Genomic DNA, 23,494 nt, shown 5'->3' with positions numbered 1-23,494 from the left:
CTGTGTAGAGGGTTCTTTTCAGTTAGTGCGGTAAGGATGTGGAATTCTCTTCCACAAGCAGTGTTATCAGTAGGGAGCGTCAATAGTTTAAAAAAAACTATTAGATGGGCTCCTTAACGACCACAACACACAGGGGTATATGATGTACTACTGACATAAACACATACACACACACACATCATAGTTTTAACTGGGTGGACTGGTGTATTTTTTCAACCTCATCAACTATGTAACGATGTAATATGTATCAAGGGGGAAGGATGTTGGTAGGTTCTAAAAATGTGAAATTTTTAACCACCAACTCCCACGCAAACCACAAGCCCTATAGCTGGGTATACGCGGTCAGTTTTTTTTGTTGCAAGTGCTGGCTTTTCAGCATGACCGTTTGGCAGAAGCCAGTTGTTTTGGACTGGCCTCTGTTGGGCAGACATCAGTACACATGGACCAAGAATTGATTGGTTCCTGCTGAACTGGCCAATTTTCCATCCGTGTGTACTCTGCTTTATTCTCACAGGGTCTGCAGAGAACAGAATGCAGTAAATGTTACATAAACCAACAACTCCACAGATACCATTTGTTATTCTACGAAGTCAGTTTAGAAAATATGAGCAACACAAACTATTTCCTTCTTTTTATGAAAGAGCCCCAGTGAGGGGTGGCTGAGATCAGATTATACTATATAACACAAAAAAACATTCTGCTTGTCCACCTTTCTACCTCACTATATATGATAAATATGGCTGCACGTCATTTGTGGATTCCTGTGATGTGAGTGCATGAAGGAATGGTTTACTTTGTACACCTGCTTGCTGAACTTATCACAAACGTGATGTGTTTTTTCTTGTTTTTTGTTCTTTTCAGTTTTATTGCATGCCTATGATTTATATTCAGCCAGAGGGTCTCACCAAGTACTGGCCTATAAAGATATATTCAGGGTGAATGTACAGCGCTGTAGAGAGCGGTGTTAAGCTCCAGATATAAAATATCATTAGTGTGATGAAAATCCCAGATCCATCCAGAACTTAATTTTGTACTGCGGGAAGAGTTAGAATCTTTGCCAGGTTTTTATGATGTTCCCCTGGGGCAGGTTTACAGTTACTCGCTGTCTGGGACTGAAAGTGACAGGATAACTTGCTGATGGGTAAAGGGCCAGCAACAGAGACACATTTATATTGGGGAGGGGGATGTGTTGTAGCTAGGGCTGGGGAAAAAAATCCTAAATCCTGAATCGAGTTGCAAGGTCAAATCGATTCAGGTTTTCCAAAAATCTTTTTTTCCACCAGGACCGGTGCCGACACCGCGCCGGTCCTGAGGAGCTGCGGGCAGGAGTTTTTAGGCGAGGCCGCGGCATTCGGCCTAGTCCGCGGCATCCCACCTCACGGACTAGGCCGAAGCCGCGGCCTCGCCTAAAAACTCCTGCCCGCAGGTTCCTCAGGACCGGCGCGGTGTCCATAAAAAAAAACTTGATTTTAATCGTAAATCAAGTTTTTTATAAAAAAATCGCAGATTTTTTGGGGGGAAATTCACCCAGCCCTAGTTGTAATATCTGTTTTATTACCCTCTGTCATTGTGTCCCTGTGATATCAGCACTGCCTCATAGGGGGTTTACTAAATCTGGAGTGTGCAAAATCTGGTGTAGCTCTGCATAGAAGCCAATCAGCTTTTAGTTTTTTTTTTTGTCAAAGCTCAAAGTACGGATAGAGACGGTCGGGTTATTACAACAAAAGACCCCCCCCCCCCTCAGTGCTTGTTTTTTTTTTTGTAATGATAGGCAGTTTGAGGGGGAGATCAGGAAGGGGAGGAGCTGTGGCAAAGTCCCCCCCCTCAAGCGTAAGTCCTGGCCCCATGACTAAATATGTGATAGCAAGTGGAAATAACCAGGCTTTCGAAAAACAACATAAACAAAACATTAAGGGTTGGCAAAATGAAGTAAAGGAGAAAAAAGGGAGTAAGGCCCAGAATAAAACAGTCCTAGAAATAAGTCCAAATATAGATTTTCCAGAAGAAATAGAGACGGAAAAAGAAGAGGAACAACACAGAAATGACCAGCTCCCAACAAAATGTGATATGGAAAAGATGTTTGCAGTTCTGGAGAAATCATTGAAGAGCCTAGAAAGCTTGTTAAAAAAGGAAATAGCTATAATCCATAATGATGTGGGACACTTACTTACGAGAGTGGAAAAAGTTGAAAACAAAGTAGACATACATACAACCAGGGCTTTTTTTCAGCAGGAACGCGGGGGAACGCAGTTCCTGCACCTTCAGAACTGAATGTATGTAATGGGAAGGGGTGCTGGGGGTTTACTGGAGGGTCTATTGATGCTGGCTGCTTGGGAATCTATTGTTGGTAGAGTGGATCTATTTTTGCAGAGGAAGGGGGTCTGTTGTTGCTGGGGAGGTCTTTTGTTGGGCATATGGGATCTATTGTTGCTGGGTCAGGCCTTATGTTGCTCGGGGTCAGTTGTTTCTAGGAGGGATTTACTGTTGAGGGAGGGGTCTTTGTTGTTGGCTGCTGAAGGGTCTATTGATGTTGGCTACTGGAGAATCTGTTGCTGGAGAAGATCTATTCTTGCAGGGGGGGTGTCTATTGTTTTTGGGGAGGTCTATTGTTGCTGGCAGGGGATCTATTGTTGCTGGGGTATGTATTATGTTGCAAGGGGGTCAGTTGTTGCTGGGAGGGATCTACTGTTGAGAGTGGGGTCTATTGTTGCTGGCTGCTGGAGGGTCTATTGATGCTGGCTGCTGGGAGTCCTTTGTTGCTGCAGTGGATCTATTGTCACTGAGGTGTCCATTGTTGCTAGATCTATTTTTGTTATCATTAACAAGTTTCATACAAAATACTTGGCACTACAAATTGGTTCTGTATTCTCTAAAAGGGGTGGTACTGGAAGGTGTGTAAGGGGTGGAGCCAAGGAACAGTGCTCGGAGGTGGGTTGGGGCGGAGAAGAGGTGATTTAGAAGGGCGGAGTTCCTGAACCTATTCCCTGAGAAAAAAAGCCCTGCATACAACTACAATAAAGGAGCTAAAAGGAGAAATAAGATCTCTAAGAATAGAACAGCGAGGCCAAGCATATAAGATGGAACAACAGGAAAATAAGAACAGGAGAAAGAACCCGTGAATAAGAGGACTCCCTGAAAATCCCCAGAAAGAAGATCTGGTAGAAATAATGGGAAAAATATTTAACCCACTACTGGGAAACAAAGAAATAAAGGCTATAAAAGTAGAAGGAGTCTATAGACTAAGGAGACCCATGGGAACCCCAGCAGAAAGACCACGGGACATAATTGTAAGGTTTGAGAAACCAGAGGATAAAGTCTGGAGAAATATGAAGGGGAAGCCCCCATTAAAATATGAAGAAAAATGATTACAAATCTTCCCAGATCTATCGCAAGACACTTTAAGAAGAAGGTGGACGCTAAAACCTCTGTTGAAAACCTTACAAGAACACAAGATTCAATATAACTGGGGGCTTCCTGCATGTCTGATTGGCAAGAAAAATGGACATGCAGTAAAGCTCAGGTTCATGGAAGAAGTACATGAGTTTTGTGGAAAATTAGAAATTCCAGTCCCAGAGGCTTTAAGGGGAAGTGATATGAGACAAGAAGAGGAGACACAGGATGAGGAACCATGGCACTTGGTCTCTAGGAGGAAGACATAATAGGGGAAAGTAAGAGTGTTTTTTTTGAGGAGTAACGGGGGCAGAAGGCAAGGAAAAAAGAATAGAAATAGATAAAGGGGGCGGGAGACTTGGACTTTGGGAGAGCTCTAGAGTCCTCTCCTTAAGTACAAAGGAGGTAGGCTTAGCGCCAGACAGTACACCAGCTTGGTACAGTGAGCAGGTAGGCCAGGAAGGTCATGGAAACCTGCCGAAAGACCATGAGTCTAGACCATCTGAAGAGTGCAAGGGTAATAGGGAGGGGGGAGGATACGGGGGGGAGCAATGGGGGGGGAAGAAAAATGGTTTGTTCAAAAGAGAAGAAAAACAGAGAATCTTTGGTCGATCCACTGTCTCCTGAGTGGTGGGGCGGGAGGGACCCTGGTGCAGAACGGGGCCTGGAGTCTCTCCATCCCTGTACAAACGGAAGAATGGAAGAAGGGAAGAAAAATTTGAAAAGAAAAAAGAAAAATGGACTCAATAACATTTATAACATATAATGTTAGAGGGCTAAACTCTCCACAGAAGCGACATATGGTGCTACGGGAATTAGAAAGAAAGGGTGCTGAAATAATATTTCTACAAGAAACGCATATTCCAAGAAGATCCCTACATGGTATTACGGAGATTCACCCACAAAAAGAGCAAAAGGGGTAGCAATTGGCTTTGGGAATAACATTGGCTTCAAGATAGAGGACAGGAAGGTTGACCCTGAAGGCAGATTTCAGTTCCTGATAGGAACCATATCTGGCATAAAATACACTTTGGCAAACGTATACTGTCCCAATAAGCATCCTAAAAAATATTAGCTAGAGATCTTAAAGGAACTAGGTGAATTCAAAAAAGGCTACTTAATATTGGCTGGAGATTTAAATTTTACTATGGACAGTAAATTAGACTTTACTTCTGGGGCTGTAGATAAAGAAAAAAAAGTATTAAGAAGAGTAAAAGGAAAACTATTTGAACATCAATTAGTAGACGTCTGGAGGATTCAACACCCAAGTATAAAAGACTTCACATACCATTCAATGATACATGGAATGTACTCAAGATTGGACTACATACTGATCGAACATAGCGCATTGGAGGTAGTAATGGAAACAACAATAGAAATAGCCACAATATCAGACCACGCCCCAAGTGACAATGAAGCTAAAAATAAAAAGGGAAATGATGGGGAGAGGAGCTTGGAGAATAAACAAAGACATAATCGAAGATCAAGAAGTAGAGAAGATAATAGAAACAGAAATCGATCAGTATTTCCTGACTAACGATACACCAGACCTGAGTAAAGCAATTATCTGGGAAGCGCACGAGGCCATTATAAGGGGTCAATTGATAGCCATTGGAGCGAGAAAAAAAAAAGAAAAAGACACCAAAATGCGAAAAATCTTAAAAGAAATATATGACTTGGAACAAAGACATAAGAGAAATGTTGAAAAGGAAACCCAACAAGCCTTAATACTAAAAAGGGAATCATTGAAAGATCTAATGGAACAAGAAACAAGAAGGGAGTTCAATAGAATTAGAAAGGACAGATACAAAGGAGGAAACACGCCTGGAAAATACCTTGCAAAAATGCTAAAGCGCAATAAGTCACTAAATTATATAGAGAAGATAAAGAATGGAAGAGGTGAAATGGTGAATAAAACATCTGATATTGCAACTGCATTTCAAACATACTACAGTACATTATACACAATTAGTAAGGAAGATACACATAAGGGGAAAGAGAAGCTGAAGGAAAAAATACAAGAATATTTAAAGAAGGCGAAACTGCCAAAAATACAAGAAGACGTTCTGACAGCTTTGGAAGCAGGGATTACACAGGAAGAAATTATAAGAGCATTAAAAGAAACACCCACTGGGAAAAGCCCCGGACCAGATGGGTTTACCATCAAATATTATAAAAAATTTCAGAACCAACTGATCCCGAAACTATGTGATTACTTTAACCAAATAGGAGAAGAAGAGGAAATGCGACATTAATCTTTACTGGCCCACATCACTATATTACCAAAACCCGGGAAAGATAAAACATTATGTTCTAGTTATAGGCCCATAGCATTACCAAATACCGACACAAAACTATATGCAAAAATTCTAGCCACCCCAATAAAGGACCTAATGCCCGATTGGGTAGACCCAGACCAGACTGGGTTTATACCCGGAAGAGAAGGCAGAGATAACAGTTTAAAAACTATATTACTATTGCAGGAAAATAAGAGTGTAAAATCCCTAGTTCTACTCCTGTCAATAGATGACGAGAAAGCATTTGACAGGGTAGACTGGGGATTTATGATGGAAACGCTCCAATATTTGGGGTTGGAACCTAAAATTAGGCACTGGATACAAAATCTGTACAGTAGACCAACAGCAATGGTCAATGGTAAACTGTCATCTCCCTTTGAAATGCACAATGGGACCAGACAAGGGTGCCCGCTCTCGCCACTTCTGTATATACTGACACTGGAACCTTTTTTGGCAACTCTGCGGAATAATCCCAAAATAGAGGGGGCGAGAGTAGGCGAAGAAGAACACAAGATAGCGGCATATGCCGATGCTATTTTAATGTATATAACAAACCCAAGGGTGACTTTGCCGAACATAGCTAAGGAAATAAAAAAGTACAGAGAACTTTCGAACTTCAAAATAAATCCTATAAAAACAGAAATTCTAAATATAGGAGTGGAGAAAAAAGAAGAACTTGCTTTGCAAAAACAATACTCATACACGTGGGTGAGAGGAGAGTTAACCTATCTGGGGGTTAAATTGACATCTACAGTAGACAGTCTGTACCTTGCCAATTTTATCCCTCTGTTAAACGAGATAAAAACAGATTTAAAAAAGAACACAACAAGAGCACTTTCATGGTTAGGAAGGATAAACACCTTTAAGATGGCTATCCTCCCAAAAATAACATATAAATTCCAGATGTTTCCCATAGATATCCCTCAGAATTTTTTCAAGACCATTAAAACAATGCTGATAAAATATATATGGAAAAACAAAAATCCAAAAATATTTTAAGTAAAACACTTCACAAAAATGCATGGATACCACGAAAGTATAGAGTGTTGGACGTAGACACGCACAGATTAACAAAGAATGTTTTCAAAGTTTGGGACTTGATACACAAACAGAATAAATGGATCTACAATTCACCTCTAATTTTACTCATGGAAACATATTTTTTCATACCGGGGAAAGAGACACGGTTGGGAAATAAAATGGGGGCTGCACAAATAAAGGACATTACAGAACAGGGAAAGATAAAAACACTCCTGGAGACCGCCCCCCCTGGACCAGTAACAGCCTTTCTTGATGACTTCTCTGCCTGGCTACCCTACTTTCTCTCTTCTAAAATTCCCACAATTATACATGCTTCTACTCACTCTGACAGCAACACCCTCAACCTTGTTTTCTCCACCATATGCTATCAATGCAACCTGTGAAACAATCCTTTCCCTCTCTCTAATCACTACCTTATTACTTTCACTCTCTCCCTCCCTTCCACCCACCATCTCTCCTTCTAACTGCTTAACAATTATCCGTAGGAACATTAGCTACCTCAATCCTTCTCTACTCTGCTACTGACCACCTATATGACAAACTCTCGCCCCTGTCCTGCCCCGACCTAGCCACTTCTGCCTACAACATTTCACTGTTAACCTCAGGGGTGTATTTAGGTTTTGTGCACACCCCCTACTTTATATATGATGCACCCCTTCCTGTCAAGACTACACCCCTTCCTTTTTAAGACCCGCCCTGTCATTTTCATGGGATGAGGACAGAGGGACGCGGTGGGATGAGGACAGGGTGGGATGAGGACAGGGGGACAGGGTGGGATGAGGACAGGGGGACAGGGTGGGATGAGGACAGGGGGACATGATGGGATTGAGGACAGGGGGACAGGATGGGATGAGGACAGGGGGAGAGGATGGGATGAGGACAGGGGGACAGGGTGGGATGAGGACAGCGGGACAGGGTGGGATGAGGACATGGGGACAGGGTGGGATGAGGACAGGGGGACAGGGTGGGATGAGGACAGGGGGACAGGATGGGATGAGGACAGGGGGACAGGGTGAGATGAGGACAGGGGGACAGGGTGGGATGAGGACAGGGTGGGATGAGGACAGAGGGACAGGATGGGATGACGACAGGGGGACAGGCTTTTTTGCCGCCCCCCGCAAAGTGCCGCCCTAGGCCTGGGCCTTGTCAGCCTAGGCCATAATACAGCACTGGTTAACCTCCCTAGATGCACTGGCCCCACCCACTCCACTCAGAATCAGGCCCCTACAACCTTGGCAAACAGATGACACGAGAAGTTTGAAAAAAATTTAACTGTGCTCTTGACTGTGGAAAAAGACTAAATCTCAGAATGATTTTAACCAATATAAATCTGCACTCCAAAATAAACTTGCTGCGTCCTCACAGCCAAGCTGACATAATTTTATCATTCTCATTACCAACCTATCGTCCCGTTCCCGTGAACTCTTCTCTACCTTTAACTCTCTTTGTCCTCCACTACCTCTACCCACTAACTCACTAACTGCCTAGAAGATCACCAATCACTTCAAAAATAAGATTGATACAATTTGTGAAGCGATCTCTGCAGTACAGATACCTTCCCCAGTTAACACTCCATGTCCCTTATTCTACCTCACCACTATAGACACGAGGTTGCTAAACTTTTTTGAAACTTCCACCTAACCACCTTCCCCTGGACCCTGTTCCCTCGCAAATGCTACAGTCACTTACTGGCTCTATCCTACACTCTCTAACTCACATCTTCAATCTCTCCCTCTCTTCTGGCATGTTCCCCAACTCTCTGAAACATGCACTAGTTGACCCCATACTTAAAAAGCCCTCACTGGATCCCACAAATCTGAGAACACCCAAATTTATCTCTCTACCCCTCAGCTCACACCTTTAGTCTACTCACATATCACTAAATTACTAAGAGACATCAGCCTGGATATCACACCACTTTCTCAAACTCAATCTATCAAAAACTGAGCTCATAATATTTCCTCCCCCATGTGCCTCTTCCTCTGATTTCTCTGGATTAATGCACATGGTTTTAGGTGTAATTCTGGACTCTTAATTCTCCTTTCGACCCCACATGCAATTACTGTCAAAATCTTGCTGCCTCAAATACGCCCTTTCCTAACCAATGTTACCACTTAGGTCCTAGTTCATTTTCTAGTCATCTCCCGCCTCGACTACTGCAACTCCCTCTTCCATTGGCTTACCTATACATAGGCTATCCTCCCTTCAGTCATAAATGCTGCTGCAAGGTTTATCCACCTTACCAAGCGTTCAGTGTCTGCTACTCCTCTTTGTCAATCCCTCCACTGGCTTCAGCTCACACAACCAAAAAAAAGTAAGTACCAGCAACAACTTACAAAACGATCCACAACTCGGCCCCCAGCTACTTCATTAACCTAGTCTCAATATATCTATATAATCGTTCTCTTCATTTTTCCCAAGACCTTCTGCTCTCTAGCTCTCTTGTCACCTCCTGTGTCTGTGTCAAATTTGTCTGTGCCAATGGATGCAGCAGTGGGACTCGGGAGCAAGCCTACACAGGTACCCTATGGAAAGCGGCTTTCCGTGGGGGGATCCGTGAAGGCTAGGAGCCAAGAGTGCTGGTGGGGCACAATAGAAGAAGAGGATTGGGCTGCTCTGTACAAAATCCTTGCACGGAGCAGGTAAGTATAACATGTTTGTTATTTTTATAAAAAAAATAAAAAAAACAAGGGTTTACAACCCCTTAAATTGCAGGTATGTTGTACCTTAAGCCTAGGTTCACACTGATTGCGACAATGAAATCGTTCAGCTGAGCTCGCACTATTTAATTCCTGCATTTCACTCCCAACCACGGGGGCAATTTCAGAGACATCTGTGTGGGTTTCTGCACAGATGTCAATGGAAATCACACTCCAAAATCACCAAAAGTAGTACAGGAACTACTTTTGGAAGAGTAAATTTTGGAACACTAACGAGAGGAAAAAAACACGGAGGATTAGCAGCACCGGATATAAAGAGATATTATAAGGCCACGATTATTGCACGAATGGTAGAATGGGGAAACAAACACAAAGAGAATGATAAAAAATGGATTTGAATGGAAAATATTTTAAGTAAAACACTTCACAAAAATGCATGGATACCACGAAAGTATAGAGTGTTGGACGTAGACACGCACAGATTAACAAAGAATGTTTTCAAAGTTTGGGACTTGATACACAAACAGAATAAATGGATCTACAATTCACCTCTAATTTTACTCACGGAAACATATTTTTTCATACCGGGGAAAGAGACACGGTTGGGAAATAAAATGGGGGCTGCACAAATAAAGGACATTACAGAACAGGGAAAGATAAAAACACTCCTGGAGATAAAAGAGAAAAACAGATGGCATATCAACTACTGGAAATATCTACAACTAAAACATCTGATAAATTCAATACCTACACCATTAAGAGATGAAAATAAATTAACCCCACTAGAAAAATTGTGCTCTACACAAATCCCAATAAAACACGTGATATGTGATATCAAGAGTATATCAAATCCTGACAGAACTAGAGCTACAAGGAAATCCTTATTTTATAGTAAAATGGGAAACAGAAATAAGCAAGAAATTTGAGGAACAACAAGTTGAAAGAATAATAGCATCCGTACATAACACCGCAACGGACATGAATACAATCGAAATGAACTATAAATGTCTCTCAAGATGGCATAGGACACCCGAAGCGATTAATACATTTAACAAAGATAAATCCCCACTGTGCTGGAGAGAATGCGGACAAATTGGAACAACCATACATATATGGTGGGACTGTCCAAAGATAAAGGAATATTGGCAGGAAATTCGGGAATTAGTGGAAGTAATAACCGGAGAAAAGATAGTTAACAACATACAAGCCTGTCTGTTCCATGAATCAAAAGAATCAACCATAAAATACAGGAAAACATTAATCCCACCATTAATAAATGCCGCAAAAGGACTAATACCAAAAAACTGGCTAAATAAAAATAAGCCAGACATAAAAGATTGGTTTGAAAGAGTGGAAAACTATAGCAAAATGGAATATTTTTGTAGTTGTGAGGCGGGCCAACTCAACAAAAATAACAGAATAGTGGAAAGACTTCAAAACATTGGAGGAATATTTGGGGAAAATAATAGAGGAATAGAGAGATAGGAACAAAGCAGTTGGGGGGGGGGGGAGGGGGGGGAAGGAAGGAAAAAAAAGGAGAAAAAAATAAAGAAAAAATAAAAAGGGAAAAGAACGAAGTAAAAGATAAATATATAAAATAATATATAACCACAAATGATGCGAAACTGAAGTAGAGACAATATTTATGAATAAATGAAATCATGAGCAAGTCTCTTGCTATGGTGGAGTCTGACGTGGTTCAAGAGAAAAACAAAACAAAAAACAAAGCTTAAAGTGCTTATAAAGGCAGAAGTTTTTTTTATTGTAATGCATTCTATGCATTAAGATAAAAAAAACATTCTGTGTCCTCAGCCCCCCTAATACTTACCTGAGGTCCCTCTCCAAGATGCTCCTTCCCGATTGGCTGAGACACAGCAGTGGTGCTATTGGCAGGGCTTGTTCAGGACTTTGTGTCTGAATAAACAAAGGGAGCTGTAACTCAGCTTGGTTGCCCCCATAGCAAGCAGCTTGCTGGGGGGCACTCAACAAGAAAGAGGGGACAAAATAACAGAAGAGGGACCCGAGAAGAGGAGGATCTGGGCAACTCTGCAAATACACTGCAGCAGAGGAGGTACATATAAAATGTTACTAAACCCACAACAATAAAATATGTAAAGTAAAGTAAAGTAGCTATATGCAGTAAAGCATGCTTGTTATACGCACTGTGAAACCTAAGGGGTTAATTCTGCACATTGTGTAAAAAGGCTGTTTAATCCGGTTCTCTCTGATCCTACCCTTCTCCCACTGTTTACAATTCATCTCCTGATAAAATAGAGCCTTGAGGGCACTCTGCACATGCTCAGTTTGGTGTGTATTGCTGGAGAGTTGTTTTTTTGGGGGAGAGGGTGCATGTGATCAACACAGGGCCAATCAGTACTATCCAGCCAGAGAGCAGGGGTCATGCAGCCTTATAGGATTGTCAGCGGAGAATGAAAACTCTGCTATGCTGTATACTGCTGATGAGTTTATCTTTTCTAAAATAATTGCATTTCCATGTTCTGTGTACTGAGGGACACCAGATATTGTGATTGTAGGATCCTGGGTTTAGTAACACTTTAATTAAACAAACTGAAGTTAGAAGCTGATTGGCTAGCATGCACAGCTGCACCAGATTTTGCACTCTCCAGTTTTAGTAAATCAACCCCATGGCGTGATAAGGACAGAAAATAAGGGGATATCTCCCCAATGAGGACACTGAAAGAAATATAAACTTGACAAAAGTTCTGACTCTTACTGTTTTGGTTGCAGTTAGGTTTTACCTTGCATTTTGTTTGACAATGTGCTGAAAATACATTTACATTTTAAATACTATTTAAATTTTCTTATATGTAAATATTTTACGTTACGGTAAATAAAATAAAAATCAATGCTTTCCTTCAAAATATGTATTTGTATCCAATTGCTGACATTTTATAAAACTTTTTTTAATATTCATCTAGATGAATAAATCAAGATTATACTGATATATACAGTCCAAAATGTATACTAATAGACACAGGAACGTGACCTCAGTATAGAAAGATGAACCTTCTGGTATTCATATTTGATGATACATTTAATTGCCCTGAATACAGACCACTGAGTAGGCCTTTCCATTGAAGGATGGTCCCTCTGGCAGCTCTGCCGTATGTTGAAATTAAAATAAAATTACACTTTATTTTGTTTGCAGACAACTGTAATTAAGAAGAATTGGAAAAGATCAAGTAAGGTAATTGGTGGCACATGAAAAAAGAATTCTAAAGCAGACTGTTGATTGAGCAATTTTCTTTCCTTCCAGCACGAGTGAAAGAAAAGAAAATTGCTTGATTCCTCCATCACAGTCAGTACTGATGGTGGAATCCCTGCAGCGCCATTGTTTTCTGCTGGTGGGGAGCCTTCCCTGCCAACAGAACACAATGATCACTGTTGGCGGCTACAGCCACCAGCAATGATAGCATAAAAAAGTCTGAAAGGCTGGTTGTATGGTATTCGATCGATTCACCTGACAATGGCTGCTGTAGTCATGGTATTCTCCTACAATATGTTTGATATTTGAGTGTTGAAGAAGAATCTGACCTTTCATGGCTTCCCAGCAAACTGTTTATCTGTAACATGTTTTGTGCACTAGCTTGTTTGCCTGTAAATAACAGCTGCTCATATTGCTTCCTAAAAAAGCTTTTATTATACTGCCTATAAGATGAGAACATGGGTCAATGCATTCTTTATTCAATGTCTAAAGTGATTTTGTCATTATGAGGCTCAACTCTGGGTGGTTTTATTGTACTTCTCTTTTTTCTGGTGCTTTCAGGCAGGTAAGATGCCATTCAGAATCCTCCTCTGATTTTCTTTGGCAGTAATGCAGATAGTGTCTCTGACGCAATGCTGAAATGTCCACACCACTGTCTGGATCATTATATGTAAGCGCAGGTCGCTGTTGTGATCCCCTGCACTCACAACATGTCCTCAATCTTCTAGGCTGAATGACGCTGATGATAGTTACCTTAAAGCCTAATTGAATCCTCATTTTATTCAGCGTAATAGATTACAGGGGGCATCAATACAAAGGTGTTAGATTAATTATCTTTCCAAAGCAGTCACAGCTTGAGTAGAAATGCCCACTACCTGTCACCAGCTGCAGTTTGGGACCCTTGTTTTCTGTGGAGAAGCAGTGGTCTTGTTGCAGAGGTATGACACGCCCTCTACTGATTCAAACCTATAGCTCTGCAATTAGCCAAGTGCACGCTCCCCACTGATTGGAGAGCTCGGGCTCTAAATTATCAGGGTGTGTACTGGACCTCTGGAGGGAGATTACTGCTTCTCCACAAAGATCAAGGTACCCACTCTGCAGCATGCTGTTAAGACGTAGGCTTTTTTACTTTTGGCTTTTCTACTCACTGCTTTTTATAGAAGACATACTATTTTGATGCACCTAAAATGTACTGTATTTAGCCAATTTAAACAAAAAGCTCACTTGGGTTTTAACGCCACCTCCTGGCAGCTTTTTAGGTGGGCTTTAATGCCCGGGAGGTGGCATGGCTTCTTCTATATCATGTGACTGCTGTAATTGGCTCTCACAGCAGTTACATGGTTGGGAATCCACCCTACTGGCTCTCATTCAGAAGCTTTGACCAAGAGATATTGGTGACAATTCGGTTAATGTGTTTAGAGCGCGTTGGGATAAGCATGGACCAGCAGCTAGTTCAGCCTCTGACCGATACTCTGACCGATACTGCATCCACCTAGGTGAGCATTACAGTAGGTTTGTTTTTTTAAAACTCCATACTATTCTTTTAAGGTTCATTCACATGGGATGTGTTTTCTTGGTGAAGAAGATGTGATGTATTGATGCCTGTTAGAAAACAATATTACAAGCACACTGTAAAAACTCCATTATCACTTGTTTTCTTATGCAGTCTGTTTCAAAATATGATGCACATGAAGATGTCTTCATATAAATGTAAAGGGTTCGCAATAATCTACACCTCGTGTAAGACTTTGAGTATAGACAGTACTAAACTGTTTTGTCAGTAAAAAGCTGTAATGATTTCTGCATAGCTAGAAATCCAACTCAAATTTTGCTCTGAAAAAACTGAAGATTTTAACAAGAACTGAAGGCCATTAAATACTGTATTTTTTGGCTTATAACACTCACTTTTTTACCCTGAAAATAGAGGGTAAACTGTGCCTGCGTGTTATACGCAGGGGGCGGTGGAACGTTTTTTTCCTGAAACTTCCCTCTTAAAGTTAGGGTGCGTGTTATATGCCTGTGCGTGTTATACGCCGATAAATACGGTATGTATAAAAAAAAACATATTAAACCTGCACTACCTTTTTAAACTTCTAAGCCCTGATTCACATTGATGCAATTTGGCATGCCATTGCCGACAATGGCAGCGTCCGAACCGATGCGGCACGACACCGATTTCCAAAAGTAGTTCCTGTACTACTTTTGGTGATTTTGGAGTGTGATTTCCATTGACATCTGTGCAGAAACCCACACAGATGTCTCTGAAATTGCCCCCGTGGTTGGGAGTGAAATGCAGGAATTAAATAGTGCGAGCTCAGCTGAACGATTTCATTGTCGCAATCAGTGTGAACCTAGGCTTAAGGTACAACATACCTGCAATTTAAGGGGTTGTAAACCCTTGTTTTTTTAATTTTTTTTATAAAAATAACAAACATGTTATACTTACCTGCTCCGTGCAAGGATTTTGTACAGAGCAGCCCAATCCTCTTCTTCTATTGTGCCCCACCAGCACTCTTGGCTCCTAGCCTTCACGGATCCCCCCACGGAAAGCCGCTTTCCATAGGGTACCTGTGTAGGCTTGCTCCCGAGTCCCACTGCTGCATCCATTGGCACAGACAAATTTGACACAGACACAGGAGGTGACAAGAGAGCTAGAGAGCAGAAGGTCTTGGGAAAAATGAAGAGAACGATTATATAGATATATTGAGACTAGGTTAATGAAGTAGCTGGGGGCCGAGTTGTGGATCGTTTTGTAAGTTGTTGCTGGTACTTACTTTTTTTTGGTTGTGTGAGCTGAAGCCAGTGGAGGGATTGACAAAGAGGAGTAGCAGACACTGAACGCTTGGTAAGGTGGATAAACCTTGCAGCAGCATTTATGACTGAAGGGAGGATAGCCTATGTATAGGTAAGCCAATGGAAGAGGGAGTTGCAGTAGTCGAGGCGGGAGATGACTAGAAAATGAACTAGGACCTAAGTGGTAACATTGGTTAGGAAAGGGCGTATTTGAGGCAGCAAGATTTTGACAGTAATTGCATGTGGGGTCGAAAGGAGAATTAAGAGTCCAGAATTACACCTAAAACCATGTGCATTAATCCAGAGAAATCAGAGGAAGAGGCACGTGGGGGAGGAAATATTATGAGCTCAGTTTTTGATAGATTGAGTTTGAGAAAGTGGTGTGATATCCAGGCTGATGTCTCTTAGTAATTTAGTGATATGTGAGTAGACTAAAGGTGTGAGCTGAGGGGTAGAGAGATAAATTTGGGTGTTCTCAGATTTGTGGGATCCAGTGAGGGCTTTTTAAGTATGGGGTCAACTAGTGCATGTTTCAGAGAGTTGGGGAACATGCCAGAAGAGAGGGAGAGATTGAAGATGTGAGTTAGAGAGTGTAGGATAGAGCCAGTAAGTGACTGTAGCATTTGCGAGGGAACAGGTGGTTAGGTGGAAGTTTCAAAAAAGTTTAGCAACCTCGTGTCTATAGTGGTGAGGTAGAATAAGGGACATGGAGTGTTAACTGGGGAAGGTATCTGTACTGCAGAGATCGCTTCACAAATTGTATCAATCTTATTTTTGAAGTGATTGGTGATCTTCTAGGCAGTTAGTGAGTTAGTGGGTAGAGGTAGTGGAGGACAAAGAGAGTTAAAGGTAGAGAAGAGTTCACGGGAACGGGACGATAGGTTGGTAATGAGAATGATAAAATTATGTCAGCTTGGCTGTGAGGACGCAGCAAGTTTATTTTGGAGTGCAGATTTATATTGGTTAAAATCATTCTGAGATTTAGTCTTTTTCCACAGTCAAGAGCACAGTTAAATTTTTTTCAAACTTCTCGTGTCATCTGTTTGCCAAGGTTGTAGGGGCCTGATTCTGAGTGGAGTGGGTGGGGCCAGTGCATCTAGGGAGGTTAACCAGTGCTGTATTATGGCCTAGGCTGACAAGGCCCAGGCCTAGGGCGGCACTTTGCGGGGGGCGGCAAAAAAGCCTGTCCCCCTGTCGTCATCCCATCCTGTCCCTCTGTCCTCATCCCACCCTGTCCTCATCCCACCCTGTCCCCCTGTCCTCATCTCACCCTGTCCCCCTGTCCTCATCCCATCCTGTCCCCCTGTCCTCATCCCACCCTGTCCCCCTGTCCTCATCCCACCCTGTCCCCATGTCCTCATCCCACCCTGTCCCGCTGTCCTCATCCCACCCTGTCCCCCTGTCCTCATCCCATCCTCTCCCCCTGTCCTCATCCCATCCTGTCCCCCTGTCCTCAATCCCATCATGTCCCCCTGTCCTCATCCCACCCTGTCCCCCTGTCCTCATCCCACCCTGTCCTCATCCCACCGCGTCCCTCTGTCCTCATCCCATGAAAATGACAGGGCGGGTCTTAAAAAGGAAGGGGTGTAGTCTTGACAGGAAGGGGTGCATCATATATAAAGTAGGGGGTGTGCACAAAACCTAAATACACCCCTGAGGTTAACAGTAAATTGTTGTAGGCAGAAGTGGCTAGGTCGGGGCAGGACAGGGGCGAGAGTTTGTCATATAGGTGGTCAGTAGCAGAGTAGAGAAGGATTGAGGTAGCTAATGTTCCTACGGATAATTGTTAAGCAGTTAGAAGGAGAGATGGTGGGTGGAAGGGAGGGAGAGAGTGAAAGTAATAAGGTAGTGATTAGAGAGAGGGAAAGGATTGTTTCACAGGTTGCATTGATAGCATATGGTGGAGAAAACAAGGTTGAGGGTGTTGCTGTCAGAGTGAGTAGAAGCATGTATAATTGTGGGAATTTTAGAAGAGAGAAAGTAGGGTAGCCAGGCAGAGAAGTCATCAAGAAAGGCTGTTACTGGTCCAGGGGGGGCGGTAGATCACAGCTATCCTTAGAGAAACTGGAGAGAAAAGATGAATGCAATCTGCCTCAAATGAGTGGAGTGACAGAGAGGGAGGTGGGTGAAGAACCTAAAAGGTGATCTGTGGGTTCTAGGAGGATTTCACTCCCCATCCCTTTTGTCCACTGGGTCTGGGGGGATGAGTCCAGGCAAGGCCACCATGGGAAAGGGAAGCAGGAGAAACCAGGATTCATAAGCCAGGTTTCAGTAATGGCGAGTAGATTAAATGAGTTAGCAATAAATAGGTTGTGGAAAGAGGTGAAGTTGTTACAGACAGAGTGGGCATTCCAAAGGGCGCAACAAAGGGGAATCTGGTCTTGGGAAGAAGAGGAATGAAAAATAAATTGTATAGAATGCAGCTGCTGCCAGAGGGTGCAGGGTGATGGGTGCATTGAGCACAGTTAAGTGATGGAGGCCCAGGCTTAGGGTATGTATCTCCAGAGGTTAGGAGAAGCAGAAGGGTGAGGGAGGTAATATGGGAGTGCGATTTACATAAAGGGACATGCCCCAGTGTCCTGGTGCAATTATTATTGTGTGGATTTAGAATTAGAAAGAGTTGATGAGTGCAGTAATAAGGAGAGGACAGAAGTGAGGGAGTTATATTTAAGCTGTGTGGGGGAGAAGAGGGGTGAAGGAAAGAGTTTGAAGTGATTGTAAAAGCAGAAGGTTTTTTATCTTAATGCATTCTATGGATTAAAAGGATTGTAAAGTCTGAAAGTTTTTTTATCTTAACCTCCCTAGCGGTATGATTAATTCAGATTTTAGGTGCTGAAAGCGGTATCATTATTTTGCATGAAAATTTGGCGTTTTATATTGTAGGCTTGTAATTCTTAGAAATAACTCACTTAAATCTGTCCAAACCAGAGTCTAGTAGACATCCCGGGTATAATAAAATTTGAAACACAAAATCATAAATTATAATAAAATAAAAAATATATAAATAATTATAACAAATAAAATAATAATAATAAAACGTATTACTTTTAATTTTTTGATGACGAATTTCCCCACAAATCACTATCGCTCAATTCTGCAAGTGATTCTAATTTATTATCGCTGTTTTCTAGTTGGTCTAAAAAGCACTTTTGATGTAAAGGGACACTTTTTGGTTGCTATGCACAATCTCCAGTTTCCAGGCAGAAAGAACAGTTTTTATTATATTATAAAAGTGCATGTAGGACACTGGGGAGACCACTAGGGACAAAGGGGGTGTGTATTTTTTACATACAGTACTGTAATCTATAAGATTACAGTATACTGTATGTATTATGTTTATTAACTTTTTTGAATTTGGCGCCGATCTCCGCCCCCATGCATCGTAACGTCGCAGGGAACGGAGCTCGGCGGCATTCGGCACTGTGAATCGAGCGAGGAGGACACCGCTCGATCACACAGCGGGCAGGCATCGCAGGATCCAGGGACAAGGTAAGTAACTTGTGCCTGTGGACTCTGCGAGGCGGTCCCAAGTCTGGCTCGGGGTTACTGCTTTTGGACCTAAAATTCCAGACTCGGGAATACCGCCAGGGTGGTTAATGCTTTCTTTGCATTAAAAAAAAAAACCCTTTGGTGTGCAGCAGCCCCCCTAACACTTACCTAAGGCCCCCCTCTGTCCAGCGATGTCCCCAAGTGTGGCTGCTGCTGTCAATCGAAGTCAGAGATATATATCATGTGCCGCGCTACTAATACTAATCAATAAATAAAACCTATGCTATAAAACAATTTAAGTTCACATGCATAGCATAAAGACGTGACTTGCGAAAAATTTAAATATAGACAATATGAAAGTGCTCATACTCCTTAATATTATAAATGATGATTAACTACTTAAGCCCCGGACCATTTTGCTGGTCAAAGACCAGGCCACTTTTTGCCATTCGGCACTGCGTCGCTTTAACTGAAAATTGTGCGGTCGTTCGACGTGGCTCCCAAACAAAATTTACATCCTTTTTTTCCCCACAAATAGAGCTTTCTTTTGGTGGTATTTGATCACCTCTGCGGTTTTTATTTTTTGCGCTATGAACAAAAACAGAACGGCAATTTTGAAAAAAATGCTATATGTTTTACTTTTTGCCGGCCTTACTGCGCATGCTCGTGACGTCATTTTCCCGACGTGCATAGCGCGAAATTACGTTACGCCAGGCTTTGTGGATTGCGACGGGTCAATAAAGTTGCGTCGAAAAAAAAAAAAGATACGGCGCGAAAAAAAAAATTCAAATTCGAAAAAAAAAACGCGTCGCTAGACAGAAGGGTCTGCTTTTACATGGTGTACTAACTTTACACCATGTAAAAGCAGCCCTAATTTTGCGTATGCAACTTAATACTTACGGAGAAAAAACGAAGCAGAAAAGCTTTGTGGATCTCCGTAAGTGCTAATTTGCATACCCGAGGCGGCATTTCGACACAAAATGCCCCCAGCGGCGGATGCGGTACTGCATCCTAAGATCCGGCAGTGTAATTCAATTACACATGCCGGATCTTCTCCCTAACTATGGAAAACTGATTCTGTGGATCAGTTCCATAGTTAGGACCAGGGATACGACGGAGTAACAGCAGTTACTCCGTCGTATCTCTTTTGAGGATTTGGCCCATAGCGTCTACAAAATAGGAGATAGAATTATGGCATTTTTATTATTTGTTTTTTTTACTAGTAATGGCGGCGATCTGCGATTTGTATCATGACTGCGAATTTATGGCGTACACATCGGACACTTTTGACACATTTTTGGGATCATTGTCATTTTTACAGCGACCAGTGCTATAAAAATGCACTGATTACTGTGAAAATGACACTGGCAGTAAAGGGGTGAACTACTAGGTGGCACTGAAGGGGTTAAGTGTGTCCTAGGGATGTATTCTAACTGTAGGGGGGATGGGCTATGTGTGACATGACAGTGATCACAGCTTCCTATTACGGGAAGCTGTGTACACTGTCCTGTCACTAGGAAGACTGGGGAAATGCTTGTTTACATAAGCATTTCTCCCTTCTTCCTCACCGTGACACGATCACGGGTACGCCCGCGGACATCGAGTCTGCGGGATCCGCGGTCGGAGTCACGGAGCTCCTGGCTGGCGGATGGAGTGCGTGTGCCCACAATACCGACTTCTTAAGGGGGACGTATATATGCGTCCTTCTGCCTGTCGTGCGCTGGTCGGCAAGCAGTTAATGATAAAAATATATAAAATAATGATTAGCAAAAGTCCATAAAAAAATTATGAACAAAGGTGTCTTCATACAGTGTGCAGTCCTCCCCCACTGGGTGTACCCTCAACTTAAGGGCTTAAAAAATAAGCCTATAGTAGTTAACAGCAGCTGGCCAGGATCTTCTTTATGTCTCCTTTTACTGGCTGCTGTATGCTGATGCTCCACATTGGTCACCTCCTGCTCCTGATAGTAGCACAGCTTTAAAAGGGCACCAATTTCTCCTGGTCACTTCCACCAAGCCTCCTCATATATACCATATATGAAAAACAATAGGGGCATACAATAGTGTAAGACTGTTTAAAAATGTTTAATATGTAAAAAAACGCTCTATATACATTCAAGTCACATTTACAGTCAAAGATTCACTTATAAAGTGCTGTAGTGCTGTAGTACTGAGGTGGGGGGGGGGGGGGGGTAGTGTCACCTGAATCCTGGATCTACAGCCCCGGTTTCACAGTGTACAATGCATTCTATTCCTTCTCTCTAGACTGCTTCTTGCTTCCCACAGGTCAGACAATCATGCTCCTCCTACCGGTCTTAGATCTTGTGACTTCCTCTGGGACTTCTTGTACTCTTGATTAAAGCAAGAATTGGCCTTGTTGTCAAAAACTGCATTGATATGATATGCACAAACGGGTGCAGAAAACTTGGTCTTAGGATGTTGGTGACACCTTCACATCGTAACCCTATTGTACGTTTGATGAAAGCAAGAATTGGCCTTGCTGTCAAAAACTGCAATGATATGCATCTGTCAACCAGGTGTGAAAAAATTGGTCTTTGGGTGTCATTGGCACCTTCACACCGTAACCCTATAGAGGTGCTCTTGATGAAAGCAAGAATTGGTCTTGCTGTCAAAAACGTAAATGATATGTACAGTCAGGTCCATAAATATTGGGACATCGACACAATTCTTGTCTTTTTGACTCTATACACCACCACAATGGATTTAAAATGAAACAAACAAGATGTGCTTTAACTGCAGACTTTCAGCTTTAATTTGAGGGTATGTACATCCAAATCAGGTGAACGGTGTAGGAATTACAACAGTTTGTATATGTGCCTCCCACTTTTTAAGGGACCAAAAGTAATGGGACAATTGGCTGCTCAGCTGTTCCATGGCCAGGTGTGTGTTATTCCCTCATTATCCCATTTACAAGGAGCAGATAAAAGGTCCAGAGTTGATTTCAAGTGTGCTTTTTGCATTTGGAATCTGTTGCTGTCAACTCACAATATGAGATCCAAAGAGCTGTCACTATCAGTGAAGCAAGCCATCATTAGGCTGAAAAAACAAAACAAACCCATCAGAGAGATGGCAAAAACATTAGGTGTGGCCAAATCAACTGTTTGGAACATCCTTAAAAAAAAGAACGCACCGGTGAGCTCAGCAACACCAAAATATCCGGAAAAATACGGAAAACAACTGTGGTGGATGACTGAAGAATTCTTTCCCTGGTGAAGAAAACACCATTCACAACAGTTGGCCAGATCAAGAACACTCTCCAGGAGGTAAGTGTATGTGTTTTAAAGTCAACAATCAAGAGAAGACTTCACCAGAGTGAATACAGAGGGTTCACCACAAGATGTAAACCATTGGTGAGCCTCAAAAACAGGACGGCCAGATTAGAGTTTGCCAAACAACATCTAAAAAAGCCTTCACAGTTCTGGAACAACATCCTATGGACAGATGAGACCAAGATCAACTTGTACCAGAGTGATGGGAAGAGAAGTGTATGAAGAAGGAAAGGAACTGCTCATGATCCAAAGCATACCACCTTATCAGTGAAGCATGGTGGTGGTAGTGTCATGGCTTGGGCATGTATGGCTGCCAATGGAACTGTCTCTCTTGTATTCATTGATGATGTGACTGCTGACAAAAGCAGCAGGAGGAATTCTGAAGTGTTTTGGGCAATATTATCTGCTCATATTCAGACAAATGCCTCACAACTCATTGGACGGCGTTTCACAGTGCAGATGGACAATGACCCGAAGCATACTGCGAAAGCAACCAAAGAGTTTTTTTAAGGGAAAGAAGTGGAATGTTATGTAATGGCCAAGTCAATCACCTGACCTGAATCCGATTGAGCATGCATTTCACTTGCTGAAGACAAAACTGAAGAAGAACAAGCAGGAACTGAAGACAGTTGGAGTAGAAGCCTGGCAGAGCATCACCAGGGATGAAACCCAGTGTCTGGTGATGTCTATGCGTTCCAGACTTCAGGCTGTAATTGACGGCAAAGGATTTGCAACCAAGTATTAAAAAGTGAAAGTTTGATTTATGATTGTTTATCTGTCCTATTACTTTTGGTCCCTTAAAAAGTGGGAGGCACATATACAAACTGTTGTAATTCCTACACCGTTCACCTGATTTGGATGTAAATACCATCACATTAAAGCTGAATGTCTGAAGTACATCTTGTTTGTTTCATTTCAAATCAATTGTGGTGGTGTATAGAGCCAAAAAGACTAGAATTGTGTCAATGTCCCAATATTTATGAACCTGACTGTACCTGTCAAACAGGTGCAGAAAAATTGGTATTTCTTTGGGTGTTAATTGTACCCATGAAACCTACACTTGCACATACATTGGTATGTGCAAGTGTGAATGCACATATTCATGTATGTGTACTGCAGATGTGACATTGTTTTTTTGCTCATACAGTAAATATTAGTACGTGTGCAATGTGCACAAGCATAAGCATGTATCCGCACTGGCCGTTTGGTAGTAGAGATCTGGTTTACCTTACATACGCGTACTATTATCAGTAACAAAGCCTCCAGCAGCACTGAATGCCTGTAGAGAAAGCACGCTGGATAAAGGGCA

At 42.2% G+C, this 23,494-nt stretch overlaps 1 protein-coding gene across 1 annotated transcript in view; it reads left to right on the top strand.

The window, feature by feature from the left end:
* MCTP1 (multiple C2 and transmembrane domain containing 1) overlaps positions 1–23,494 on the top strand; it is a 1,082,102-nt gene that overhangs the window by 445,013 nt on the left and 613,595 nt on the right. The window contains exon 8 of the mRNA XM_040342284.1: positions 12,558–12,596. Within this exon, the coding sequence (XP_040198218.1) occupies positions 12,558–12,596 (39 nt within the window). The remainder of the gene's footprint in view (positions 1–12,557; positions 12,597–23,494) is intronic.

This window comes from Rana temporaria, chromosome 1 (assembly GCF_905171775.1).
Source record: "Rana temporaria chromosome 1, aRanTem1.1, whole genome shotgun sequence".
Classification (NCBI taxonomy): domain Eukaryota; kingdom Metazoa; phylum Chordata; class Amphibia; order Anura; family Ranidae; genus Rana; species Rana temporaria.
This window is presented reverse-complemented; position numbering and strand designations above follow the sequence as displayed.